This window comes from Urocampus carinirostris, chromosome 1 (genome assembly GCF_059441175.1).
Source record: "Urocampus carinirostris isolate Australia breed hairy pipefish chromosome 1, RoL_Ucar_1.0, whole genome shotgun sequence".
Taxonomy (NCBI): Eukaryota; Metazoa; Chordata; class Actinopteri; order Syngnathiformes; family Syngnathidae; genus Urocampus; species Urocampus carinirostris.
This window is the reverse complement of record NC_142349.1, coordinates 65,197,039-65,223,957: the sequence shown is the minus strand read 5'-3', so window position 1 is coordinate 65,223,957 and position 26,919 is coordinate 65,197,039. Positions and strand designations below refer to the sequence as shown.

The window sequence follows — 26,919 nt, the reverse complement described above, 5'->3', positions numbered from 1 at the left end:
GCAAAAGCGTCGCCACCCAGGCCTCCATTTTAGGAGACGTCCTGCTGAAAGGTTGTCCTGTCTTTTTTTTTCTCGTTTTTTTTTTTTTCGCAGGCCCGGTCTGTGGCGCAGTTGATTTTTCGCTGGCATGTGGTCGGGTGGCCGAGCGCCAAGCGAGCTGCATGCGAGCGGCCTCGCTCGGCAGCTCCTCCAGCAGCAGCAGCGCCCGTAAAATCTCGCTCCAAACTTTACTGCATTAATTGTTTCCTTCCATTCGCTGACGTTCGCTTTTGCGGCCCGCTATATATATATAAAACGTTGCATTAAAATTGCATTCCCAGTTCCTCCGAAACCAAAGAGCGTGCTAGTTAAATGTGACCTTTGTGAGCTTACGTCCCTGCTTTAAAGGGAAAGTGTGTTTTTTTTCCTCCACTAGATGTCGCTGTATTTTGCATCTGGAATGGAGTGGTTTGTGTGTTTGTACGTCTTCTTGAAATCCTTAAAAAAGCTTTAATTTTGGGGTTGTTTTTACAAGGGTTGAAAAGTTCTTGAATTCTGCTTGTTGCCATGTTTCTCAACAAGTCTGCTTAAAAATGACACCGACACTGCTCTCTAGTGGCTTTACTTTGCTGTTGCATTTACTTTTTCCCTTGTTATTAATGGAAGCTAGCATTAGTTTGTATGGCATTGTTCTATGAAGCGTCATCACCCCCTACGGGTCACACCCAGAAGGACAGGTACCGTATTTTCCGCACTATAAGGCGCACCTAAAAGCATTTATTTTTTTCAAAAGCTGACCATGCGCCTTATAATACAGTGCGCCTTATTTATGGATCAATATTAAGTCGCAAAGTCTTCCAACTAACTTGCAGCCGCCGACTCGATTTTCCCCCGAACGCCAAGTAGGCCGCGGTGTATGCTGGGATTTATTTACCGGCGTTTCATTGGCTAACCAATGTGTCAATCATCATTTGAATCGATCACTATTGGCTAAAGTTATTCGGAGGTCAAGGGGCGGATCCTTTTTATCATTTACAGGCTGGCATAGGCTTAAACGGCAAAACAAAGCCTGCAATTGGCCGAAAAAGATGTGTCAATCATCAGTTGAATCGATCACTATTGGCTAAAGTTATTCGGAAGTCAAGGGGCGGATCCTTTTTATCATTTACAGGCTGGCATAGGCTTAAGCGGCAAAACAAAGCCTGCAATTGGCCGAAAAAGATGAATGTGAATAGCACGTGGTTGACGGCATAGAGAAAGCATTTTTTACTATTCTGTATGTGTAAATATTTTATTCCCCTGGATTTACTACACTCACGGATATAAGAGGACCATGGCTGCACATTATTATTGAACACAACGACTTCGGTGAGCTACTTCGGCTATATATTTTCCCTGTATCTTGTTTCAGACTGAACTCGATGTTTCTGTGATAAGCGGTGCAGATAATGGATGGAATGGAGTGTCTATTTTTAAATTAAACTCAATTCCAAGTGTTTATTGTCATATGCACAGTAAAGTTGCGAGCGAAAAAGAAAATAGAAACTAAGGAATGGTTGGCATTTCTTGAATCCCAAGACTTTAACGAATGATGGAACGATGCATTTGAGTGACACCGTACGGACACTGCATCCGCACTTGTCTACGACATATATTTGCTTCTTTGCAAGCTTTGGGAATGTTAAGGGGGTAATAAGTTTGACTGAACTATCTGACTGTTTTGTCGACGTTCCCATTGTAGCGCCTTATAATCCGGTGCGTCTTATGTATGTCAAATATAGGCCCAAAAACTATTTTTTTGGGGTGCGCCCTATAACCCGGTGCGCCTTATAGTGCGGAAAATACGATATATCTTTCACCTAAACTGGGCACTATGCATTGGATATGTGCAAGGATTACATATCAAGTATGGACATTTATGATGGGGCATACAAAAAAAATTAGTTAGCGTTTCCCTAAGGGTAAATTGTAATGGGAATAACTTCCTGCAACTGAAAATGTAACATATATAACTAACTTTTACCCAACACTTATAAGGGAGATATTTGTCTCTCAAAAACATATACCGTAAAATTCAGACTATAGAGCACACCTGATGATAAGCCACATCCAGGACATTTTTAAAAGGTAAAATGATTCCCAATATGAGGGTTTTTAGTTTTAATCATGCGCAAAGTTGCATTAAACTTGCGTCTTCTTCGACACATATATTCCACGTGTCTCACTCTTCCCTTCACAGTTTGAGCTCCCCTGGTGGCCGCTTGAAAAAAAGCATAATTTAGTTGCATCATTGCATAAGCCGCAGGGTTGAAAGCTTAGGAAAAAGTCTTCGGCTTATAGTCCCAGTTTTACGGTATACATGATTTAGTCAAGATCTAAAAAAAAAAATCCCATATGTAAATTGCAGATATTGTGGTTCTGCTAAATACATGATTCCCACTGAATTTCTTCATGCAAAGGTACTGGAGAAATTAGGAAATATTCTTTAAAAGTCATGAAAAAGGTGTACAAACCCAGTAAAAAGTACAATTAGGAATACAAACTACGGAGACTCAAAGTGACCCAAAAAAACAGTTTTTCTTTTAATTTTTTCACTTTTGCAAGTTTTTTTTTCCCTGCTATCTTTTTTTCTGGTAGCGTTATATGATAGTTCAGGATGTTTTGATTATCATTTTAACCAATATTGTTTTTTTATTTTAAACGAATAAAGTTTTTTTTTTTTTAACCATTAGTAGCCACTGAATAATATACACTGTCCTTTATAGGGACACTATATAATATTTGACCATCAGATGTCGCTGTATTGTGTAATGCCACCAAAAACAAGTGCTTAACGAAGCTGAAGCCCATCCCAGCAATCATCGGGCAGTGGGCAGGGGACACCCTGGACTGGTTGCCAGCCAATCGCAGGGCACACAGGGACAGACAACTCATTGTATTTTATTTAGTTTTATCTTTAGTAGGCTCTGAATAATACACACTGTCCCTTTATTGTTTGCTTGCTAAAACAATACTCTTATTTTTATAATTTTAATGGACCACAGTTTCATTTTCGTCTTCTGACCACAACGCTCACTTCCAGTCCCTGTTTGCAGAAATATGCAGTCGGGGAAAATGGGATGCGGCCGCACATGTTCAGTTCACTTTTTGATGCGCCTATTGAGAAGATGTAGTTGTTTGGTTCTGCTGTATAGAATCATTATCTAATATTCTTTTGTAAATAGTCTTTGATGTCATCAAATCTGACATAGAATATGCTCCAGTGCTCTTATGCACCTTTTGAGAAGATGTTGTTGTTTGCATCATTTGCCTTGAATAATTTTCTAATCTTCTCTTGAAAATAGTCTGTGATGTCATAAAATCTGACATAGAAGATCCTCCTGTGCTCATATGCGCCTTTTGCGAAGATGTAGTTGTTTGCATCATTTGCCTAGAATCATTTCCTAATCTTCTCCCTTTGAAAACCATCTGTAATGTCATCAAAACTGACATAAAATAGCCTCCTGTGCTCGTATGTGCCTTTTGAGAAGATGTAGTTGTTTGGGTCAGCTGTATAGAATCATTTTCTAATATTCTTTTGTAAATAGTCTTTGATGTCATCAAATCTGACATAGAAGATGCTCCAGTGCTCTTATGCACCTTTTGAGAAGATGTTGTTGTTTGCATCATTTGCCTTGAATAATTTTCTAATCTTCTCTTGAAAATAGTCTGTGATGTCATAAAATCTGACATAGAAGATCCTCCTGTGCTCATATGCGCCTTTTGCGAAGATGTAGTTGTTTGCATCATTTGCCTAGAATCATTTCCTAATCTTCTCCCTTTGAAAACCATCTGTAATGTCATCAAAACTGACATAAAATAGCCTCCTGTGCTCGTATGTGCCTTTTGAGAAGATGTAGTTGTTTGGGTCAGCTGTATAGAATCCTTTTCTAATATTCTTTTGTAAATAGTCTTTGATGTCATCAAATCTGACATAGAAGATGCTCCAGTGCTCTTATGCACCTTTTGAGAAGATGTTGTTGTTTGCATCATTTGCCTTGAATAATTTTCTAATCTTCTCCCTTTGAAAACCATCTGTAATGTCATCAAATCTGACATAGAAGATCCTCCTGTGCTCATATGCGCCTTTTGCGAAGATGTAGTTGTTTGCATCATTTGCCTAGAATCATTTCCTAATCTTCTCCCTTTGAAAACCATCTGTAATGTCATCAAAACTGACATAAAATAGCCTCCTGTGCTCGTATGTGCCTTTTGAGAAGATGTAGTTGTTTGGGTCAGCTGTATAGAATCATTTTCTAATATTCTTTTGTAAATAGTCTTTGATGTCATCAAATCTGACATAGAAGATGCTCCAGTGCTCTTATGCACCTTTTGAGAAGATGTTGTTGTTTGCATCATTTGCCTTGAATAATTTTCTAATCTTCTCTTGAAAATAGTCTGTGATGTCATAAAATCTGACATAGAAGATCCTCCTGTGCTCGTATGCGCCTTTTGAGAAGATGTAGTTGTTTAGGTCAGCTGCCTAGAATCATTTTCTCATATTCTCCTCTTGAAAACTATCTGTGATGTCATCAAATCTGACATAAAAGAGCCTCCTGTGCTCGTATGCGCCTTTTGAGAAGATATAGTTTTTTGCATCTTTTCCCTTTGAAAACCATCTGTAATGTCATCAAAAGAACCTCCTGTGCTCGTACCCGACTTTTAAGAAGATGTAGTTGTCTGGGTCAGCTGCTTTGAATCGTTTTCTAATTTTCTCCTCTTGAAAATAGTCTGTGATGTCATCAAATCTAACATAAAAGATCTTCCTGTGCTCGTATGCGCCTTTTGAGAAGATGTAGTTGTTTGCATCAGCTGCCTAGAATCATTTTCTTATCTTCTCCCTTTGAAAACCATCTGTAATGTCATCAAATCTGACATAAAAGAGCCTCCTGTGCTCGTATGTGCCTTTTGAGAAGATGTAGTTGTTTGCATCATTTGCCTAGAATCATTTTCTAATCTTCTCCCTTTAAAAACCATCTGTAATGTCATCAAATCTGACATAAAAGAACCTCCTGTGCTCGTATGCGCCCGTTGAGAAGATGTAGTTGTTTGGGTCAGCTGCCTAGAAACATTTTCTAATATTAGAACGTTTCCTTGATTTGCCCGGCTTGGCTGGTGACTGGGCAGCACACGGCGCGGGCGGCAGCCAATCACAGCGCAGGAAGAGCTTTCCCTCGCTCTAGCAACAGTGAGTTTCCTCGCTGCCTATTCATTAATTATTTTCCCGCCGTCTCCCTCAGCCGCTACGAGTCCGCTGACTGCAAAGTGCTGAGTGTTTTCTTCCTCTGCTGTACTTCTTTTTTTTCTCCCTCTAGCAAAATAGGAAGTTAATTATGAGAGATATATGATTTCAAAAAAGCAGGGATGGATTTCGCGGTGCTGATAGGACAGCTTCTTCAACGGTCTCAAGTCGGAACTCTGCAGACTCTCTTCTCACCTTGCAAGACTTGCGCCACTTTTGGACCGAACCACCGGAAACGGATCAACTCGCAGCCCCCCCGCACTTGCTTTAACACGTTTTGGAACCGGATTATAGGCAAAATAAACAGCAACGGGAGGGACGGTTCGACTTTTTATTTATTTTTTGCCGAGTTGTGGATTGGCAGTCGGAATCGGGGCTGGGGGGTGGGCAGGTGGAGGCAAGAGGGAGAGGGTAGGGCTAAAGGGGGTAGGCGGGTACGATGGTGTGAGGATTGCGGGCTGTGGTTGGGTACGCCAGGGCCACGTGTCCCGCCTGGCACCTCTCCTCGACTGACCGGGGGGGTGGGAAGGATGTGGAACGGAGAGTCTGGCTGAGCCCGTCCGGTTTCCTCTCGCGACCAAAGTGGGGTGAGTGCCGCGCTCGTTCGCATCCTTGTTTATTTCCCTTTTGCTCGTTTTCACACTCTGAATAGAAGAGATCCGACCTGGAAACGGATCGGTGAGAATCCCTGCTCCGAACGTCGCCGGTTCCAAAGCATGCCCTACGTCGGTATTCGAACCGAACTCGTACGATTGTTAGTAGGATTTTTCGGCAAAGGCGAGCTCTCCTAGTTTTATTTAGAGCCTGCAATGCATCACTCGTAAGCGTCTGTTTTCGATTCGGTATTTTCGGTTTCACAGTGGAGGGCCTACACAGGCCTACGTGGTTTTCGGTGGTTTTTGTGTGTTTACCAAATCGATTGACGTATATAAATATGTCTATTGTATATCTTGAAACTCGTATCAGGCTCACGATGATGGACCTCTGATCGCAGATGTTGAACTTAATCCGCAAACCTCTAATCTTGGGGTTTTTCCGACAATTTCAACGCAACTGCTTGGGCCCGATCCCTGATGAGGAAAGGACGTTGGCAATTTCTAGATGAATGCGACGTTTGTTCGGCTCCGATCTGGCAGTGCCGTCGGCGATATTTTCAGATTTTTTTTTTTGCCGTTTGTTGCGTTTTCTCGATCGAGTGAGGTTAATGTTATGTAATGTATTTCTTCATTTATTCTTGTTTTATGAAATGATTTGACTCGACCTAAGAAAGCGGAACCAATCACATTCGCCATGTCCAGTTCGTCCGATCTGCGTCCTTTCCATCCGCCATTTTTATGCGGTCGAAAGCGTCGTCTTGACGAAATGCTGCAGGGAGAAGGCCGCTACAACGAAACGGTTGATCGACAATTAATCGATCATTTGATTATTTTCGAATTATTTTCGTAAATTAACGATTGAAATATATTTAGCATGTACATTTTTACGTATATAAAAAAAGCTTGTAATTCGTACATTTTTTCCTGATTTTTTTCAACTCGTTACCCCCTACAGACGGATTGATCAGCAACGAATCACTCGTCTGATTATTCCATTATTATTTTCTTAAATTAATCATTATTATACATTTTGGATATTTTTTTTATTTATCCAATCGTAAATCTTGCCAACGTTTAACTCATTCACTCCCATCTACAGCTCCAGATGAATTGATCCACTATGAATCCATCATCAGATTATACGGAAGTTATTTTCACAAGTTAATCGTTTGAAATAAAAATTTTAAGTAAAATTCTGACTAATCTCTAAAAATTCAGCTATTAAACTGGAAATGTTTGACCGATGTACGAATTGATTCTTAACATTGATGCCTATATAAGTCGTAGATCCAATTTTACTGCATTGACTAAATACACGTTACTTTAAGACTTTCTTTCAGCTTGCACAAAAACAACACCGGCCATTTTTACTCGACTTATGGTAAAATGAACGAAAATCAGTTTTCGTTGTCTGAAGTCAACTTGAAATACTTTTTGCCTAAAAACTCACAGGCCACAATTTGGTTTTTTTTTAAATAAAATGTGCTATTATTTGTTTTTTGTTGTTGTTGCTATATTTTTTTTATTTTTTTATTTTTTTCAATTTAAGATGTGTAAATGTTTTTTTAAAAAACTACCAAATGTAAGTTTTTTCTATTCATCCATCCGTTTCTTCGGCTTGTCCGGGGACGGATCACGGGGGCAGCAGCCTCAGCAAGAAATCCCCAGCCACTTCATCCATCTCATCCATATCCATATTGATCAAATTTTAAAAAATGTTTTAAATATCAAATCTAAGCATTTTAAATATTTAGAAAATTAAAAATAAATATATATTGTAGATATTGGATATAATTATTTTTTAAATAGTTCAAACATTATTGACCAATCTAAATTGTGAGACCGAAAAGTAATGTTTGATCAAAAACCCATTTATAATAATATTGAACTCATTTACTGCTAGGTTATACTGTCAAGGTTTCCATCTTGATTTGTCAATAGTGCTTTGTTGTTTTTACTTTCTGTTAATCCTAATTAATTAATTGGACTCATTAATTAATTCCTACAAAACAAATGATGTTTTGTAGGAATTAATTAATGTTTTCTACTTGGTTAATTTTGAATCATGATTCCGGGATCCAAATGAAGGCATTTTTTTCTATATTGGTGTAATGTATTACAAAAATAAATGTACAGATTTATTACATTTTTAAATTATCATTTTCATCAGGCTTTACCTAATACAGGGGTCACTAAAGTGGGGCTCGTGGGCACCAGGTAGCCCAATAAGAAGACCCGAGTAGCCGGCGGAGAGGATCTCAAATGGCTCACCAGTCATTGTAACTTTCTCGGAGATTTGATTTCTAACTGACATGATGTTTAAGTGAATGATCGAGGCTATTGTAAATGTACTTATAAATGACACTCTACTTACGAATGTCACTATATACAAAAGTTTCAGGTTATGAAGTACCTGAACAGGAAAATATTAACTCTAGTTACTAAGTCAAATATGCAGTACAGTACACGCTGCTGTTCGCCGCTCCTGTAGTTTCCACTTAACAAACTGGCTATCACTTCAAATCAAATGCGTGCTCCTAGCATGCCCTTCGTGTCACCGTCCTAGTTCAAAGTCGAGGAGGAGGAGGGTCTCCAGCAAGACGCAGCTATCCCTCAATTAGCTCAAAGTGAAGACATTTTAGCAACATTCCAAAAAGTCTCGGAATTTGTGGAAAGGAATCACCCGGAAAAAGTGTTGACAAGTCGGGCTATCGCTACGTGTGCCTCGCTCACCTCCGACAGAATGTCAAAAGCCAGAAAAAGCAGACGTCATTGGATCAGTTCTTCAATAAACGCGAGGGAAAAAGATAAATGAATCTTTTAATTATTTCCCTTATTCTTCGTTTTCTACATTATGTGCCTCTCGTTTCGTTTATTGTGTGGTAATCTAATTGTAACATGTAATTATTTCATGTTCTGATGCTCTTTTATTTATGATATATTAGGAACAAATCACACTGTACTTTTGCGGTGCTTGGAACAGATAAGCGCATTTACATACAACATGCGTCTCTACTTACAAAGTTTTCAGGTTACAAAGCTACACCCAGAACTAAATAAATTTGTAAGTAGAGGTACCACTGTATAACATTAACATGACATTAACTTAGTAAGAACATAGCAATTACACGCTAAATACTTATTTCGGAAGTATATATTCAAAAACAGGTAGCTCTTTGCGTTAAAAAGTAAAAAAAACAAAACAAAGAAAGGCGCTTTCAGCTTCAAAACGGTTGGTGACTCTTGACCTAATGCTTCCTGTTTTCGTTTATTATTGAAACAAATTTAATTTTCTTTACTGTCATTAATAACAACATAGTGAAACAATGTATGCAACAATATTATACATGGCACTCCAGGGTAAACAGAGACTTTAAAGAGAAAAACGATTGCCCTTTTCTCATGTTTTATCCTTTTTCTGTGTTTTTAATGTCCCACAGGTTGTTCATAATCCTTGTCCAGAACATGTGGAGGCTTTGCAGAACCGAAGGGGATTAAAGACCGTCCCGCTCGCTACCGTCAATTCAGGCCACTCGATCCAAACGCTTCACCAGCATACCCGGTCCTCCGCCTGGTCCCTTAGAACCCGACCTCCTGCTGGTCTTCTGGCTTTGAGGAGCATGTTGCCGACACTTTCCCTCTGCTCCATCATCTGGCTCAACCGAGGTATCAAGCTGCGGAAAGTTCACCGCTTCACCAACACCGGCCTGGTCTGAAATTACCGGCGGAGGCCAAGCGCTAACTTGCGGACTCGTGAAAATGCTCCTCAGCTTCGGGTGACTCCTCGGGTCACCTCCACGCTCAACGTCCACGTTATCATTGCCTCTCTCGGGGGTGAAGATATCTGTTTAAAAGGACTCTGCACCGTATAATCCTCCCCTCGTCAGCCATTTTATACAGTGCCCTCCCCCTGGCGAAATGGCAGCGGAAGGTTTCCGGTACCGTGCCCTATACGCTTTCACCAAAGACCAGGAGGAGGACTTGGATCTGCAGCCAGGAGATCTCTTGATTGTGAGCAAAGCTTCGCTGATGTCCGCGGAGAACTACCACGAAGGCTGTGCCGAGAAGCCCGAATGTCTGGGTTGGCTCTTGGGTTACAACGAGCGCTCCAAGATGAGAGGCGACTTCCCCGGCACGTACGTGGAGTTTGTGGGGCCCGTCAAGATGGCGCTCCCGTCCAGTCAGCCCAGGTCTCAACGACCTCTACCTGCTGCTCCCACGTCGGAGTCGTGTCAAGGTAAGACCACGGACCACGTTTATTGGAAACGAAACATATTTTACAGCATAGTGAAATACAGTGGACCCCCAGGATATGGGATTAATCCGTTCTGAGGTGGGGATTGCAAAGTGAAATTGATTTATTGCGGGGGTTTGATACCTATAGTCATAAGCCCATACGTACCTGTGATAAAAAGTTAAAAAAAACACACAAAAAATATATATAGAAAGTATCATTTATCTGTAACAAATGTGCATATGATTAAATAACATCGTAAATAGATATTCCTGTAAAGGAAAAAGGTTGTTTTATCTAATTTGACTTGAACTTGTCAAGTGGAGTAGCGGGTGGATGCATAAGAGTGGACGAGACGGCGATGGTAGATTAGAATTGACAGTGATTTTAGAATTTCCACTTGTAGATATTATTATGCCCTTAGAAGATGTCTTTGCTTTAATCACCTCCTTATCCAAAGGGACAGTGTGTATTATTTGACCACTAGATTTGGCTGTATTGTGTAGTGAAACTAAAAACGAGTGTTGCAAAGCACAAGGAGGAATACAAAAAGGTTCGAAGTGATCAAACTACACCATTTTTATTTCATTTTTTTGCCCAGCTTTTCACAAGATTTGGGTTTGGGGGATACCTGTAGGAGCAAAATGGCAGACAATCATGTCAGGTTCCTTTAAGTGAGCCTCATGTTATGTAAAACCAATGCAGTTTTTTCGACTTAAGTATTTAGAAAAAAATTCACGTTTATATGATAGTTTATGTATTTTGCGTATTTTTTAAAGGAATTCTTTAGCTTTGATTAAGTTAGGTTTTGCTCAATTGTTTGCTTTAATTGTGCCAATATTTGATTGGTTACGGTCATGTAACCAAATCGGGTGCCTTTTTTATATATCATGATAATTGCAAACTTTGTTTCCATGGTTATCACGTTTTACTTCTCCTTTTAGCATCACTGCAAGCTTTTGAAACCCATAGCGAATAAATACTCAACAAAAACACAATATTGTATCGCCTACTGTAACAGTCTTTACGAAGAACACTAGGCTCTCAAGACATTGTGGGAGGTTGTTCAATCAATAGCATATTCGCATTTTAACTTAAATCAATTTTATATGACTTTGACTAATGGCAGACAGGCATCTTCGAAACGTTACCCGTCTTACACATTAACTTCACTAAGTTTGAGTGTAAGGTTAATGATATAAATTTAAATAATCTGTTCTTGACATTGTTCAGTGGGGAAAATGCCTTAAAGTGAGGCTTTTTTTTCAGAAGTCACAACGTCCTAAGGCAATCCTTAAGGTTCAGCTGGGTTTAGCTTATATTTTCGCTAACAATGCTGCTAGCCACACTACCAAATAGAGACACTTTGGTGGCTAGCTTGGGTAGTTGTGATAGACAAGGTCTGATTAATTATATATTAAGAATCATTAATAATAAAACATTATGCACCAAATTATTTAGTCATTACAGTTTCATATGTTTTGCAGAGGATCACTGGAAAACACATGCAAAAAAAATTAAAATATTCACATATCGATAAATCTTTTGTAAAATACAAACCAATTTTTTGCTTTTTACACACTTAACTTTCACGGTTGCCATGGCGCCCAATTGGCCCCGCCCGTGTGGTGCCAGCTGCGGCTCGTTGACAGATCTGCTTTCCGTCTATTTAAGCTCAGTGCTTTCACTCCTCCTTTGTCCGTCCCTCAACGAACCTCTGCCCCGCAAGACGTGGGTTTTGACTTGGTCCTGTTTCCAATTGGTATTTCCTGTCCGGTATTGTTCCTGTTTATTTTGTCCTGTTTAATATCGGTTTCCAGTTTCGTTCCCGTCTAGTTTGTCCTGTTTAATTTTGATATCCTGTTTTGACTGCTGCCTAACATGCATGACACCCCATTTACCGTAAAATAAAGGGCTTGTGTGAGAAACGTCACGCATTTGGGTCCTTATCCTGTTCCAGTTTATGACATTAACAGATATAAAGTCAAAGACAATAAAACAAAAATCAAAAATATTAACTCTTCAGAGCTATAAATAAATGATACTATCAAAAAAAAAAAACTATTTACAGTTGTATTTTAATCAATTTAGATACAGATCCTGTAAAAACACGCAAAAAAATATAAATTAAAGTAAATAAAACAAAAGATTGAAAGATCGAATCCACTCTGCTTCGGAGCAATCAATATCATTAAAATGAGTCCAAATTTGGCTCTTCAACAAGATTATGTCACCTCCCTCGAGATCAGAGTTCCTCAAACTCTATTTACTTGGGAGCCATCGGATTTAGGATCTGTGTGAGGTTAGGAGAAATTGGATGTTGTACAAGAAAAGTTCTGATAAAAATATTTTTAATACATAAACTACTTTTTTTTTAATACATAAAGTACTTTATACGGCCGACGTAAAAGATGCACGCCCCAGGCGTCCGGGCACGACGTTATTTCAGACACTGTTTTTCATGTTTCTAAATAAGTGTGATGTAGCAAAGCTGCACGTGCAGAGCGCTCGTCTTGGGATCAAAAGGTCGCAGGTTCGATTCCCGGCTCCTCCGTGTTATATGTCGAAGTGTCCTTGGGCAAGACGCTGAATCCCTAATGCCGCCAATAGGCAGGTAGGCGCTTTGCATGGCTGACTCCCTATTGGTGTGTGAGTGTGCGTGTTTGAATGGGTAAGTGTGAAGCACATTGTAAAGCGCTTTGGGAGGTCTTCATTGACTTGAAAAGCGCTATATAAATGCAGACCATTTACCATTTGAAGCAGAATGGCAGAATTCGTGTCAGTTTATAGCAGCCCGTAGACACCAAAAGATCATAGAAAATAAGAACATAAATCAAAATAGCATAAAGTATGCGCTAGCAGCAAGAGAGTACTTTTTTTAGTCATCAAAGTAAAATAAAACAAAACTATTTTTGAAAGGCGCTGGATTTTTGCGTAATTGGACTTGAAAGTGCGTGAAAAGTGCTTGAATTTGGTCATCAACAAGGTGTACAGACCCTGGATATGACGGTATTAAAATGACAGTTGAATTCGTGGTATTAAAAAGTTGTGGGAATGGAAAAAAATCTTTTAACATTGTAAAACAAACTCCAAAGAATATGCGTGACAGAAAAAAAACTGGCAACACAATACCTTTGAGACCAAATATATATCGTGCTATCAACATTAAATGTACGTTAATTAAAGTGAGCTTGCGTCTGCACTTGCTGTAAATCCCGCAAGTGTCTGCACTGCCGATCAAACCTGATTAGCATTTCATTATAACACGGCCTAATGGATATTTCCTCCGGGACCATAAAGAGTTCATTTCATTCCACCCAAGCTTCACACCTTGGCAAGACTCTCCGGATCTCAGCTCGACCCGATCGAGTGCGGAAAGGCCGAATCGACGAAAAGGAATCAAACGGGAAAAGCTCCGCATTCCAAATGTCAGGGCTGTCCTCGGACAACGAGTCCCATTTTGTGGTTTTGGCAGGATCGCAACGCGCAGGTCCGTACATTCCTCCTCGGTCAGAAGTTGTATTCTCTGTAATTCTGCCCGATTTTCTGACAGATCGGCTGTGAGCACGTAGGCCGTGAACTTCGCGTTACCTCGGCCGGAGAGCGGCCTTAAACCCGCTTACAAAAATAGGGGCTTTTCTTGGAAAATTCTATCATACTTTCAATCTCGGCCCCTAAATTACATAGGATCTTACTATATTTTCCAGACTATAAAGCGCAAATTTGCCAGAAATTCTAAAGTGTGCCTCGTTAGCTGGAAATACATTCATTCATTTATTTATTCAGTTCACATTCACATTCCTTGTGAACACATGTAAATATAACTTCAAAAGGCCAAGGGAATGGGACGAAGAAGATTTATTGAAACGTATCAAATCCCATCCTTTACCTCATACACACAAAACTCAGAGCAAATTTCCTGTAACCTCGTGAACTGATAGTAAATAAAATCGGCAATGCATAATTACAATGAAATGCTTCTACATGTGGTGATTTCTTCCAATTGATGTTCTATGAAATACGTTTTTGAAGACATTTCCCGAGGTTTTTTTAAGTAAAATTTCTTCTTCCTGTTCTTTTAATTTTATACGCCCCATATAGAAAAATCTTCAAATAAATATTTTTCAGAATGCGCATTATAAATCCAGTGCGCTTCATTGTCCGTAAAATACAGTAATTTTACAAAAAAACACAGGAACCTAAACGTATTATTATAAAACATCCGTATAGTCAAGTCATGTTTATTTGTATATCCCTTAATCACAAAGAGTCTCAAAAGACTGCACAGATTATTTCAAACCACAGATTATTATTAAAGACTATTATTAAACCATCCCCTGATTTAAAACCTACATGAGGGCAAGGAAAAACTCAAAAACCTCAACATGAGGAAAATGAAGAAACCTTGAGAAGGGACCGCACATGAGGTAATCCCCTTCCAGGATGACCAGGCTGCAATGGATGTTCCATTACAGATAATACACAGATATTGTCAACATAAAATATAGGTTATTCATATGCTATAGAATAGAAGTGTGTTTTAAGCTTAGATTTAAACATTTCCACTGAGGTTGCAGATCAAATCTCAGGGGGAAGAGCATTCCACAGCACCGGGGCCCGAATGGAGAACGCTCTCGAACCTGCTGATTTCTTCTTGGCTCTAATAGACCTGAATTTTCAGAGTGAAGGCTCCGGACCGGAACATAGGGCGAAATTAAATCTGAAAGATATGAGGGAGCAAGTCCATGCATGATTTTGTAGAATACCAACAGAACCTTAAAATCGCATCTTAAGCTAACATGGAGTCAATGCAGGTTAGCTAAAATCGGGGTAATGTGATCAAACTTTCTTGTCTTAAGTAAAAGCCTCGCTGCAGCATTCTGTAGTGCGTTACAGTAATCGAGACGGGAAGTAACAAACGCTGAATTATAATCTCGCCATCCGATTTAGACAGCATAAAAACACCAGGAAATCCACAAAAAAATTGCATATATTTCAGACAATATTTGTTTGATACAGTATAGAATAGAATAGAATAGAATATACCTTTATTGTCATTGTTACAAAATGGGTTAACATATTGTGACAACGAAATTGGGCATGACACTCCACATTCACAGTGAGGTATGAGCCAAGAAGATAAAGGAACAGAGAAGATAAGGTTATAAAACAAGGGGGATAAGGCTATAGTTATAATTTACATGGTATTTACACAAGAAATGTCGGCATGTGGGATGTTACATACAGTGTTATCGTGATACCGTTGGTATCGTAAGGGTTGACTCCCGGGATAGAACATTAATTTGTTCTGACTTGGAGAATATAAGGTGTAATTGCCACTAATGTAATTAGCTAATCTATTCCAAACAGCCCGGATGACCAGGTCAAAAAATTTAAGTTTTATATACAGGGATCAGAATTTTCCGCGGATCCGTGGATTTCCGCTGTTTTTGAACCCCAAAGGCATTCCGACTTTTTCACTTTTTCTCTTGCGTAGCAAACAAATTCAAAATCCGACTGTCTCACTCTTTCCTTTATTGCTCTGGCGCACCCTGGCGGCCGTTAGAAAAATTGGCCGCATTGTCGCACAAGCTGCAGGGACTGAACTGCATTTGAACTTATCTTGCAGTATTTACAAAAAAATCAGTTATGTGGGCAAATTATTTTAATCTTCTAAAAATGTTACTTAAATGATAAATATAAGCATGGTTTTGGACAAGTAAATTGCCTAAAACCCAGGTTTTTTTTTATGGGGGGGGGGGGTCTCCGCCCTGGTTTATTCCTGGACGCTGGCTATTTTAGCTGAAAATGAAAATCTCCATTCTGATCCCTGTATATAAAAGTACATATTAATTGCTTATATGTAATACACTTGTACATGATTAAATAACCTGATAAATAAATATACATGTTAAGGAAAAATTATATTTTATGTAACTTGGGTGTGATGTGACTGGAACTGGTATAGTGGAGTTATTGGGTGTATGCAAAAAGGGAAGTAGACGGCAGATCCAAATGAAAAAATCCTTTAAAAGTTCATCTTGCAGGGATTGTAATGTCCTCAGACTATTTCGTTAATAATTGTAGATTGGTTACAGCCAAATTCCTTAGTGAGGGTAACAATTCCTGTGCCCTCTTCGTATGTCTTTAGAATCTCAAGCTTTGTTTCTATTGTTATCGTCTCCCTGCTTCTCCTTTTACTATCACTGCAAGTCTTGCAACCCATAGCTAATAAATATAGTACCAAAAATAGAATATTGGGATTTAAGCGATAGAAAAGGAGAACTTTGGGAGGGAGTTCAGTCAATAGCATATCATTATTTTCATGATGCTGTGACGCAAACCAGTAGCGGACCAGCGTCTTATGACGTCGACCTATATCAGACAGGCCGTCCTAGAGATGTATGGGGCACATACAGTAACTCTCACTGTCGTGCTCAAAAATGATGCAAATTTTTATAAGTGACCTCATAACCTGGGGATCTTCTGTGCTGTACAGACGCTCCCCTAATTATGAACATTCGAGTTACGAACAACGGTAAATACGATCATATTTTTCGGGATGTCAAAAATACCCGGACATTGCTGTAAGTTAGATTTTGTATCGTGTGCACCTTTATCCGAGTAGAAGACAGTACTGTAGTGCTTCATTCCGCCGCGTGGCGCTGAATGGGGTCACCCAGCAACCACTTCCTGGTTTGTGTGTATACACACTGCACTGTATCTCTCGTGCCCTAAGAATGTTTTTATTGTTTAATATGTTGTGCATCCATTCAATATGGTTGGTGTAAATTGTAAAGAAGAGGCGAGCCGTTTCTTTTTGAAAGGAAAGTGGAATAAGAAAGCTTGATGCGGTTGAGAAAATAGTCGGAACGCTTTTTTTCCATCCACTTTTTACCACGGAGGAGAAAGTTGCCTAACCCTTCCAAAAGTAGGTTAAATTTACCTTTATTCATCTTTATAGTCAAGTCATGTTTATTTGTATAGGCCTTTATCGCAAGAAGTCTCAAAGGGCTTCACAGACCACAGAATGTCAACGCGTGTAGCTTTGTTTTTTCAGTACTATGCTTTATCATTCAGCCTGCTTTTTAACGTTATAGAGCATATTATTTTATTAAACGTTTATTTTTCAGTTTCAAAACAATACAGGTTACTTATACAGGCCTTAAACATACTTATATAAACCTTAAACATACACATTATAACACTGAAGCAACTTACGAACAAATGTAACTTCCGAACGATCGTCCGGATCCTGTTCGTTAGTAGGGCAGCGTCTGTATTTGTTGTTTTATCGTTTTCATCACTCTGGAAAATTTCTGTGAAAAAAAAATCCTCCAAAAAGAAAGGAAATTGGACAAGGGCTAAGTCACCAACTTGTAATTATTCCAATGCTATTCTTTTCGGCAAAGAGACGCGAAAAAATCGATAAAAATTTCTTCTTCCATCTTAAATGGTACAAATGCACCGCAGCTTCCCCGGCACTAGTGGTAGAAAAGCACCAATGTGCTAACGTCCCAAATGGGTGAAGGAAATTCTTTGTTCTTTTCTGAAAAGCTGTGGTAGACGTTAACGCTTTACTTCAGAAAACGTAGGAGTGATTTGCTTTGGTGCCTATTGTGGCAAATCTCCGTACAGGCCCAAATCTTTGGTGAGACCGTGGCATCGAGTATTAGGCTTGGCCACCGGCCTGGACAGAAAAAGGCCAGGATGGGGCTCAGCTTAGCCAATGAATAGAGGACACTGTGGCCCAACTTAAATTTAACAAATACACTTGCATTTCTTTCTTGGAAATGACATTTTGGGCATTATGTGAAAGAGCTTTTGTTAGCATTTGGCCGGGAGGTCCAGAGATATAATAAGACCTTTTTATTTGTATTTTACTGTTAACCCCAACTATTAGAAGGGCTTAGAGACCAAGATCTGCCACAAAAAGCAAAACACATTTTTTGCATGCTTTACAGAAGGATAGAGTTGCGTATATACATTTATCAAACTCGAAATCAGTGTTTTTAAACCATTGTAATTAACGTACTGTGCCATGGGCAATAATCCATTTTGTTTGCCTGTGCAGGCTGATAAAAGCTCTCTTTTATTTGGATTTACTTTTACCGGAGATGCAACATCACAGACTGGTGGTTTCCCGAGGGATTCTTTCATTTAAAGTAATGTGGCGTGGTTAAAAGTTGTTCAGTAAAGAAACACTGCTCTAAATTGACGACAAACTAGATTTTGTTAGACTGGGATACAACAATAATCAGTTCCGGGGTTGGCAAATTAAAATTCCAGAATGGCGACTGATAGAGGTAACGTTGAAATTGTTTATGCATTTTAAAGCTTTGTACCAAAACAGTATAAAGTAAGTAATAGTTATAAATAATATACATGTAAAGGAAAAATTTATTTGTTTTGTATTGTATTGCACCTTTGGTGGGATGTGACTTGAGCTGGTACAGTGGAGTCAGTGGATGGATGCAATGGGTGGAGGAGATAATTGTGAACTAGGTGTCGTTTGAATTTGAGCTGGTACATTGGAGTCAGTAGGTGGAGAAGACAATTGTGATCTAGTCGTCGATTCATTTGAGAATTAATTCTCCGATGAAGAAATGATTTGTTGATCTATGCATACTATATATTGACATACATGCTAGCCTCCCGCTAGCTCATTCATATCCCAGTGTTTTTGAATAGATATAAATAAACCTGAAAACCTTATGATACATTTTTCCTTATTGTACAACTACTTGATATATTGCCGAGCGGGACATTCCAGTGTGTGTAATTTGACCACTGGATGTCATTGTATTGTGTCATGCAACCGAAAACTGCACCATTTTTCTCTTTTTTTGCCAAGCCATTTAGTAGGTTTTTGGAATACCCGTAGCAGCAAGATGGCGGACACTGATGTCAGCTCCCAGGTGAGGCTCATGTTATGTAAAATAAAAACTAAAAAATAGGAGTAATAAAAAAAAAATACACAGATATTTATATAAGAGGTATTTTGACGATTATTTAAGCCAATATTGTTATTTATTTATTGTTATTGAATGAAGCTTTTTTTCCACTAGGAGGCACAAAATCATATACATTGTCCCTTTTATAATAGTCCCTTAATATTGTTTATTTTCAGGGTTGGGTAGGGTTACTTTAACTGGATTACTTTCAATTACTTTTGGATTACTCCAATACCAAATATGCTAATAAAAGACAAAAGAAACTAAATATGAATAAATTTATGACTCACAACACGTGGTAAGCTTTCTCTCCTGGCTTTGATCTCTTTGATCTCCGGCAAAACCAACATAAAATGCGACAGAAACAAAATGATTTTTGCCGTTCCATGTATTCTGTTACTCCCCAAGCCTGCACAAAATTGAGTCATTTTATTCATATTTAGTTTCTTTTGTCTTTTATTAGCATATTTGGTATTGGAGTAATCCAAAAGTAATTGAAAGTAATCCAGTTAAAGTAACTTTACCCAACCCTGTTTATTTTCTCAGACAGTTTAATATCCCAACCTAAATTGAGAATTCATAAAACCGCAAAGAACTTATTTCGGGCACAACATTTTTCATGTTTTGACTTAAATAGATGACTTATTTGCATAGTTAGCTCAATTTTTGTGTGCCGTTGTTTGCAAACTCGTCCCCCCCATCCTCATCACAAACACTTAGATACTGTCTCTGGGCACCCATAAGCCATGCAAGCATGGCCAGTTCTCAGAAAGGAGAGTCCTCCACTTAACCCTCCTACCAAATCCTAAATCCAACCCCCTGCACTACTTTGAAAAACTCTTTCAAAGAATCCATCTAGGAGGTGGCAAAAGCGCCTGAGATTTGGAAAAGATGTGGACAGGCTGAAAGGAGGGCACGGAGGGAGAAATTAGGTGGGAGGGGGCAACAGTGAAAGCCAAGTCTCCACTATGCATGCTTCTGCAGTATCTGCAAGCAAAGCGTCCTGCAGGGATTGCTTCATGAACCTTGAACTGCAGCACATTACAGTACATGTTGCAGAAACCTTTGAGTATTAGAATTATTTATTTTATGTATTTTGGAATGAAATGAACTCTTTATTTTATTTTATTTATTTTGCTTAAATTGCAGGACCAAAATCTCATCTCATCTCTCATCTCATTAGCTGCACCGCTTATCCTCAGTAGGGTCGCGGGGGTGCTGGAGCCCACCCCAGCAATCATCTGGCAGTGGGCAGGGGACACCCTGAACTGGTTGCCAGCCAATCGCAGGGCACACAGGGACAGACAACTCTGTCGCTCATTCACACCTAGGGACAATTTGGACCGGCCAATCCACCTGAAATGCATGTCTTTGGAATGTGGGAGGAAACCAGAGTGCCCGGTGGAAACCCAAGCAAGCACGGGGAGAACATACAAACTCCTCACAGGAGGTCCGGTAGCTGGATTTGAACCCTCACAGGAGGTTCCCAAGACCTTAGAACTGTGCCGCACACGCGCTAACCACTGCGCCGCTGTGCTGCCCAGGACCAAAATGCAACATTTTATTTGTGAGGACTTGGAGGGAGGAGAGGTGACTTATAAGAACAAAATAAAGCCTGTCTTTTGTAACGAAATTTAAGTTAAACAAGACTGTATAAACATTTACATCTTTGATGTTTCTCTGTCTGCAGAGGTTACGTTAACAGACAATTTTCCATCATTGACAGTGTTTGGTGCGATTTGTAAGCCGGAGTGATTTATAGTCCGGAATATACGGTAGATGCCCTTGCCCGGTCGTGAAATTATTTGAGTCTGTTTAGCCGTGTCGCAACGAAGACACGCAGCCATGAAACCCGAGCGTCAGCTTTTACATACTGTTACACACCGATCTTGAGCCAGACACCAACTGGTCTTGTCAACACCGAGCATCACAATCATATATTTGGAGTAAACCGCTTGCATCATTAAAAGAACCGCATATATCAATCCAGTGTGCGATATACACAGACTTAAAAGAATACAGTATTAAATTACCAGTCAATAATCAAGTATGCAATTGTAAAAATTATTCAGTAGTTACACAACTAAACCTAAAACAAAAGAACTCCCGTTCATGTAGGGCCAGGGGTCAGTAACCTAACCTAAGATTTGTTGTCCATCCATCCATCCATCCATCTGCACCGCTTATCCTCAGCAGGGTCACAGGGGTGCTGGAGCCTATCCCAGCTGTCTTCAGGCAGTGGGCAAGGGACACCCTGAACTGGTTGCCAGCCAGTCGCAAAAGAGTTGTTGTGTGGCTTTTATGTATAAAGCGTCTAAATCAGGGGTGGCGAACAAGTTTGACACAAAGAGCCAAAATTTTTAACTGAGAGAGTCAAAGAGCCACACCACGCAGTGACCTGCCATGACAGACAGACACAGACAAACACACACAATTAAAAACATATTATTTCCCATAACACACTCCTCTCCTTACAATACAACAAGTATTGTTCTTGTGTTGATTTCAAGGAAAGTGTCCACCCTCAATACACACAAAAATAAACATGAAACAAGGCAAAGAGCCACATTATATAGAAAATATGATGAGGCAAAGAGCCGCATTCTTATTGGCCAAGAGCCGCATGCGGCTCTAGAGCCACGTGTTCGCCACCCCTGGTCTAAATAATCAACATAGAACGCTTAGTGAGTGTCTATAAACAGACGCTGCCCTACTGGACGATTGTTCCTAAGTTGAATTTGTTTGGAAACTGCTTCAGTGCTATATTTTGTATGTTTAAGGTTTATATAAGTATGTTTAAGGCTTGTATAAGTAACCTGTATTGTTTTGTACTAAAAATAAACATTTCATAAAATAATATGCTCTATAATGATAAATAAAGTAAAGTTTAAATTACTTTTGGAAGAGCTCCTTCTCCGTGCTAAAAAGTGGCCAAAAAAAGCGTTCCGACCATTTTCTCAACCGCATCAAGCTTTCTTATTCCACTTTCGTTTAAAAAAAAAAAAACATGTCTCGCCTCTTCCTTACACTTTACACCAACTGTATTGAATGGATGCACGAGATACATCCTAAAGAAGTTCTGTTCTGACCCTTGACTGTAAACTACTGAAAATGATGTCCTATAAATACCGGACTGAAACTGAAACCAACCATAGATAATCAGTAAAGTCTTGGCCTTACACGTACCGACAATCAACTTCACGTGTAACTCTGTATTAAATGATTGCGCAAGTTGTATTTTATCTCCGAGCCATCTGTACACGTGAAAAGATCCACATATGCCTCGCAAGCCATAGGTTCCCTACCTCTGCTGTAAAGCGTGGTTCTCACGGTGTGTTAAGTGAGTATCAGTTTTACTTTTCTTTATCATTGTATACTGTACATTTTTCACATTTCGGTTTTGTGGGCCGGGTAAAAACCTGACTGACCTTATATAGCCCGTGGCTTGTATTTACCTAACCCTGGTCTAATCTGTCATTTGGTATTTCTAAGCTCACATAATCCAAAAAGAAACTATTCATTTGACTGAAAACATCTATTTAGTGCTCGTCTTGGGATCAAGAGGTCGCAGGTTCGATTCCAGGCTCCTCCGTGTTATATGTCGAAGTGTCCTTGAGGAAGATATTGAATCCCTCATGCTTCCGATAAGCAGGTAGTTGTCTTGCATGGCTGATGCTGCTATCGGTGTGTGTGTGCGAATGGGTGAGCGTGTAGCACATTGTAAAGCCCTTTGGGAGGTCTTCATTGACTTGAAAAGCACTATATAAATGCAGACCATTTACATTTATACACGGAGTAGGGAAATCCAGGCAGCACAGTTCTAAAAACCTAAAGGTTCTGACGTCAAGCTTTAGCATTGCTCCTGGCATCTGAGCGCTATAATTCACACAGCTGCTGAAAATCCACAAACTAAGGTCGAATTTCGGACAACCGATCAACGCCGCCATTCGTCTTGCGTAGAAGCTCGACGCTCGATTTCAGGGAACATCTGAAATGGAGAGAAACTGTCAAACCGAAGTTTGAAAAGCAGATCCGGCTAAATGCAGAGCTTATTATTACTTGCAAGGCTGTGTGGAGCAATAAAGAAGGCAAATGGAAGGGTGTCGTGAAGAATATACCATATTTTGCTTTTGGGGAGGAAACGGTCATATTTAACATGGGAGAGATATTGCCAACTATGGTTTTTATAACAATAAAGCAACCAAAAGATTGCGACGTTTGACCTCGTTTAACCAACCAAATGCAGCTAAGAAGCCGCATGAACTTTTCAAAGTGCGTCTATATTTACTTGAAAGAACAGTTATATCATAGATGTCATGCATGTATTTATTAAAATTCCATTTAAGCGTTAGCAAATCCCCTTTGAAGTTCAACATTATACAAGCTGCGCTATAAAATAAAAGGTTTGCAAAAATGCAGAAAGTGTTAGATGGATAGATAGATAGATAGATAGATAGATACTTTGTTCATCCCCGAAGGGAAATTCACATTTCCAGCAGCATCCCTGAGCTGAGAACAATCGAGAACAATCGAAAATAACACGGGAGCTGCTGGAGTGGCTGCCATTCGTGACGGCGCCGGAAGAAAAGATTCAATTTGAATCATGTACAAACAAACAAACAATTGAATCATGTACAAACAAACAAACAAACGTGTTTGCAGGGTTGCTTAAACGTTTTCAGCATTGGTTCTACGTTAATCCCTCGTTTATCTCGGTTAACTGGAACCGGAACCCCTCTGCGATATGCGAACATCCGCAGCCGTAGCCCACTTCCCATTTCCTTTCTTTTTCCACTTTATGTTCTGCCTACAAACGCTAGGGGCAATAGTTAACCGGAAATAATGTATCGCGGTCAAAAGAGTGCAGTTCATTAAAGGCGGGCCACAATGGCACGCTTCAGCTGTTTTCTCCATTCTCTAATATTTGTCTCTGTTCTTGTGAAGCAAAATAGTGTGCTGATGAGATACAATCGAATAACTATTTGTGTGTCATCGATGGTGGTCTAGTGGTTAGGATTCAGCATGACCCTGGTTTGATTCCCGTTGCATCCAACGTTTCGCGATTGTGGTCAGCTTTATTTTTCGACCCATTAATTATTGCACACTAAACTGAGCTCTCTTCTAGGTTAAAAAAATGTGCTTTATCAGTGTCTGAAACAACAAAAAGTTACTGGACACCAGGACAGACAACTCTGAAAAGTTGCCTGCCCAGACATAAAGTTGCCTGCCCCATTTTTCACAACTTGAAACACAATAAGTTGACTAATCGCAAAAAAACATTGTTGCAAAGTATTAAGGATTGATAATTAGAATATATAACAGAACAACACTTTAAAATTAAGTTTTTTATAAATCTACTTATAACATCCATTGCATGTATATGACATCGCTGTTTTCCATCTGCCATCAGTATGTACCTGTATTTACTCATCTTCATTCATGCAATGTTTGCGGTGCGTCGTCGGCTACAAGCCACGTGAACTCCTCTTTCCATGATGCTTTTAATGTACTTTTACGTTTTGTAGCCTCATAAATTTTGTTAGCTTCTTTTGAATATTTCTTCTGGGGCTGAGGTTTTGGCTCGATTCCTAACCACTTATCCATTTTTTGTGTTCTCTGTGTGTCTACTTTGGAAAATGATATGCAAATGCACGACCTTATAAGGGTCGGGAGAGTCCGGAAGCACGAAGTTATTCGATGCAGGCTTCTGATTAAATTGCCAAACGATCCGAAATTTCCAAACCGAACGAAGATTTCGAAATTGGAATAAAGCAAACATTTGATTTGAAAATAAAAAACCCGAATAAATACCGTGGATGATTCAATTTTTGTAGCCTTTCCAAAATAGTGTCTTGTAAAATCTGGATTTTTCTTTTTAAGAGATCTATTGTTCGGAATCCAACATTTCGTCAGATTACGTTACAATAACGTAGCGTTCAAGTCCTCCATTTGCTTTATTTGGCATTTTAGCTCAGTGAAACCATCTGTCAGTGTTGATTCCAAATTTAAGATAATTGGAATTTCTAAAATGGAAGCATATTGTGGAGAATGATATTATGTAAAGCAGTTTGGGGCAAACTGTGAGGTCAAGATCGCCCAAGTACACTCGAATGAGTGCTACTAAGTCAAGAGAAGGGGGGGGGGTGCTCTACCCATCCAGATGGCCCACAGAGATAAAGAATAGGTGGGGATCTGTCCACACGGCCAGGCAAGGTTTTTATGTTGAACTGGCAGGCATGGAAACTGAGGGAGAAGGAAATAGAGGGGGGAAAGAAGTTGGATGAAAAGTTAAGAGAACAAAAGGCAGTGAAATGGGGAAAAATAAAAAAAAAAGAGTCCTGGAGAGAAGCAGGCTAAGGAATGTGGAAGCAAAAAGACAGAACAAGAGACGAGAACCGGAGCGAGAGTGCGAGAACGGAATGTGCTGACACGGCGTTTCTTGTCTGAACTCCCCAAATTAATAATCAGCGACGATTTAGCTGGGACAGAAGCCCCCGGCCCTCCCTGGCGTTATCCATTCTACCTCCTCCACCGGCCCGGCTATCGGGCTCGGCTCCGGGGCGGGATAGGAGGCGAGCCTGGCCGACTGCCATGGGGCTTTTGCTTGTTCAGGAGTTTTGATTAAATCCTTTATTGTGCTCCACTCACGCAAAGAGCGAAGGCGAAGTAGGAGCTAGCCAACGGCAGGAGAGAAAGTGGAAGGGGAGAAAAGCAAGGAAGAAGAGGAAGGGAAATTTGATGCATATATTTTTCTTCTTCTTCTTTTGACTTCTCCTGTGATCTTTCAGTTAGACTCAAATTATTTTTGATTTAGTGTTTGGACGGTTGCAAAAAGTACATACTGCTGATCAAAACTGTTTTTTCCTCATCCAATCGTCATCGTAACTTCCTAAGAGGAAAATGACATCAGTTTTTGTCCAGGTTCCATCCAGTTTTTGCGACACGCCCGTTGTCGTTTAAATTCAAAAGGTCCTGCTTTTTCTTGTTTTTTTTGGGTACATATTTAATTCAACAGTTCACTTAACACATTTTTGAGGTCACATAATCGGAAAATATTGCCATATTGCAGTTCGGCATTGAGAATATTTTCCTATGAATTACTTCTGTGGATTTTAGCGTACACCGGGAATTTCAGCCTAGTTTATAGAGCACCAATAACTCAAAACAATCTGAGAAATGTCTTGTTTCCTGGGAACTGAATAGAGCAATCTGAATGAATGACTTACACGCCCAGAGACAAATGTAAACATATACATGCCATTTGATTAATCCCCAACTAGTGCGATCTTATTCCGCAAATAGATTTTGTTTTTTTTGCATGTTTTTGTAATGTGGGAGGAAACCGGAGTGCCCGGAGGAAACCCACGCAAGCACGGGGAGAACATACAAACTCCGCACAGGAAGTCTGGAGCTGGATTTGAACCCACGCAGAAGGTTCCCATGACATGAACTGTGCCGCACATGCGCTAACCACTGCGCCGCCGTGCTGCCCCAAAACATGCATTTCAGGTGAATTGGCCGGTCCAAATTGTCCCTAGGTGTAAATGAGCGAGTGAGTTGTCTGTCCCCGTGTGCCCTGCGATTGGCTGGCAACCAGTTCAGGGTGTCCCCTGCCCACTGCCCGTTGATTGCTGGGATGGGCTCCAGCACCCCCGCGACCCTACTAAGGATAAGCGGTGCAGCTGATGAGATTTTGTTTTTGTATATAACATTTGATGTTAAATGGAAAATTATTACATTCTTGTCTTTTACCAAAGTAAAAAAAAGGAGCGTGCTTGTTTGCTCCAAAATTGTGCTCAATGCTGGGTCCCTTCTGTTAACAAGATGTGCTTGTACGTGGTTTGAATAGACAGACTTACACTACATATGTATAGA

The 26,919-nt window shown here is 39.8% G+C and overlaps 1 protein-coding gene across 3 annotated transcripts in view; it reads left to right on the top strand.

Moving 5' to 3' along the window:
- pik3r2 (phosphoinositide-3-kinase, regulatory subunit 2 (beta)) overlaps positions 1–26,919 on the top strand; it is a 67,029-nt gene that overhangs the window by 4,850 nt on the left and 35,260 nt on the right. Inside the window, exons 1-2 of one of the 3 annotated variants that reach the window (XM_088348763.1) lie at positions 5,726–5,847; positions 9,297–10,093. In XM_088348763.1, coding sequence (XP_088204889.1) covers positions 9,775–10,093 — 319 coding nt within the window. In that variant the 5' untranslated portion in view covers positions 5,726–5,847; positions 9,297–9,774. Of the gene's footprint in view, positions 1–5,725; positions 5,848–6,022; positions 6,081–9,296; positions 10,094–26,919 lie in introns of those variants that run through there. The other 2 variants (XM_088348765.1, XM_088348764.1) reach the window with 2 other exon arrangements.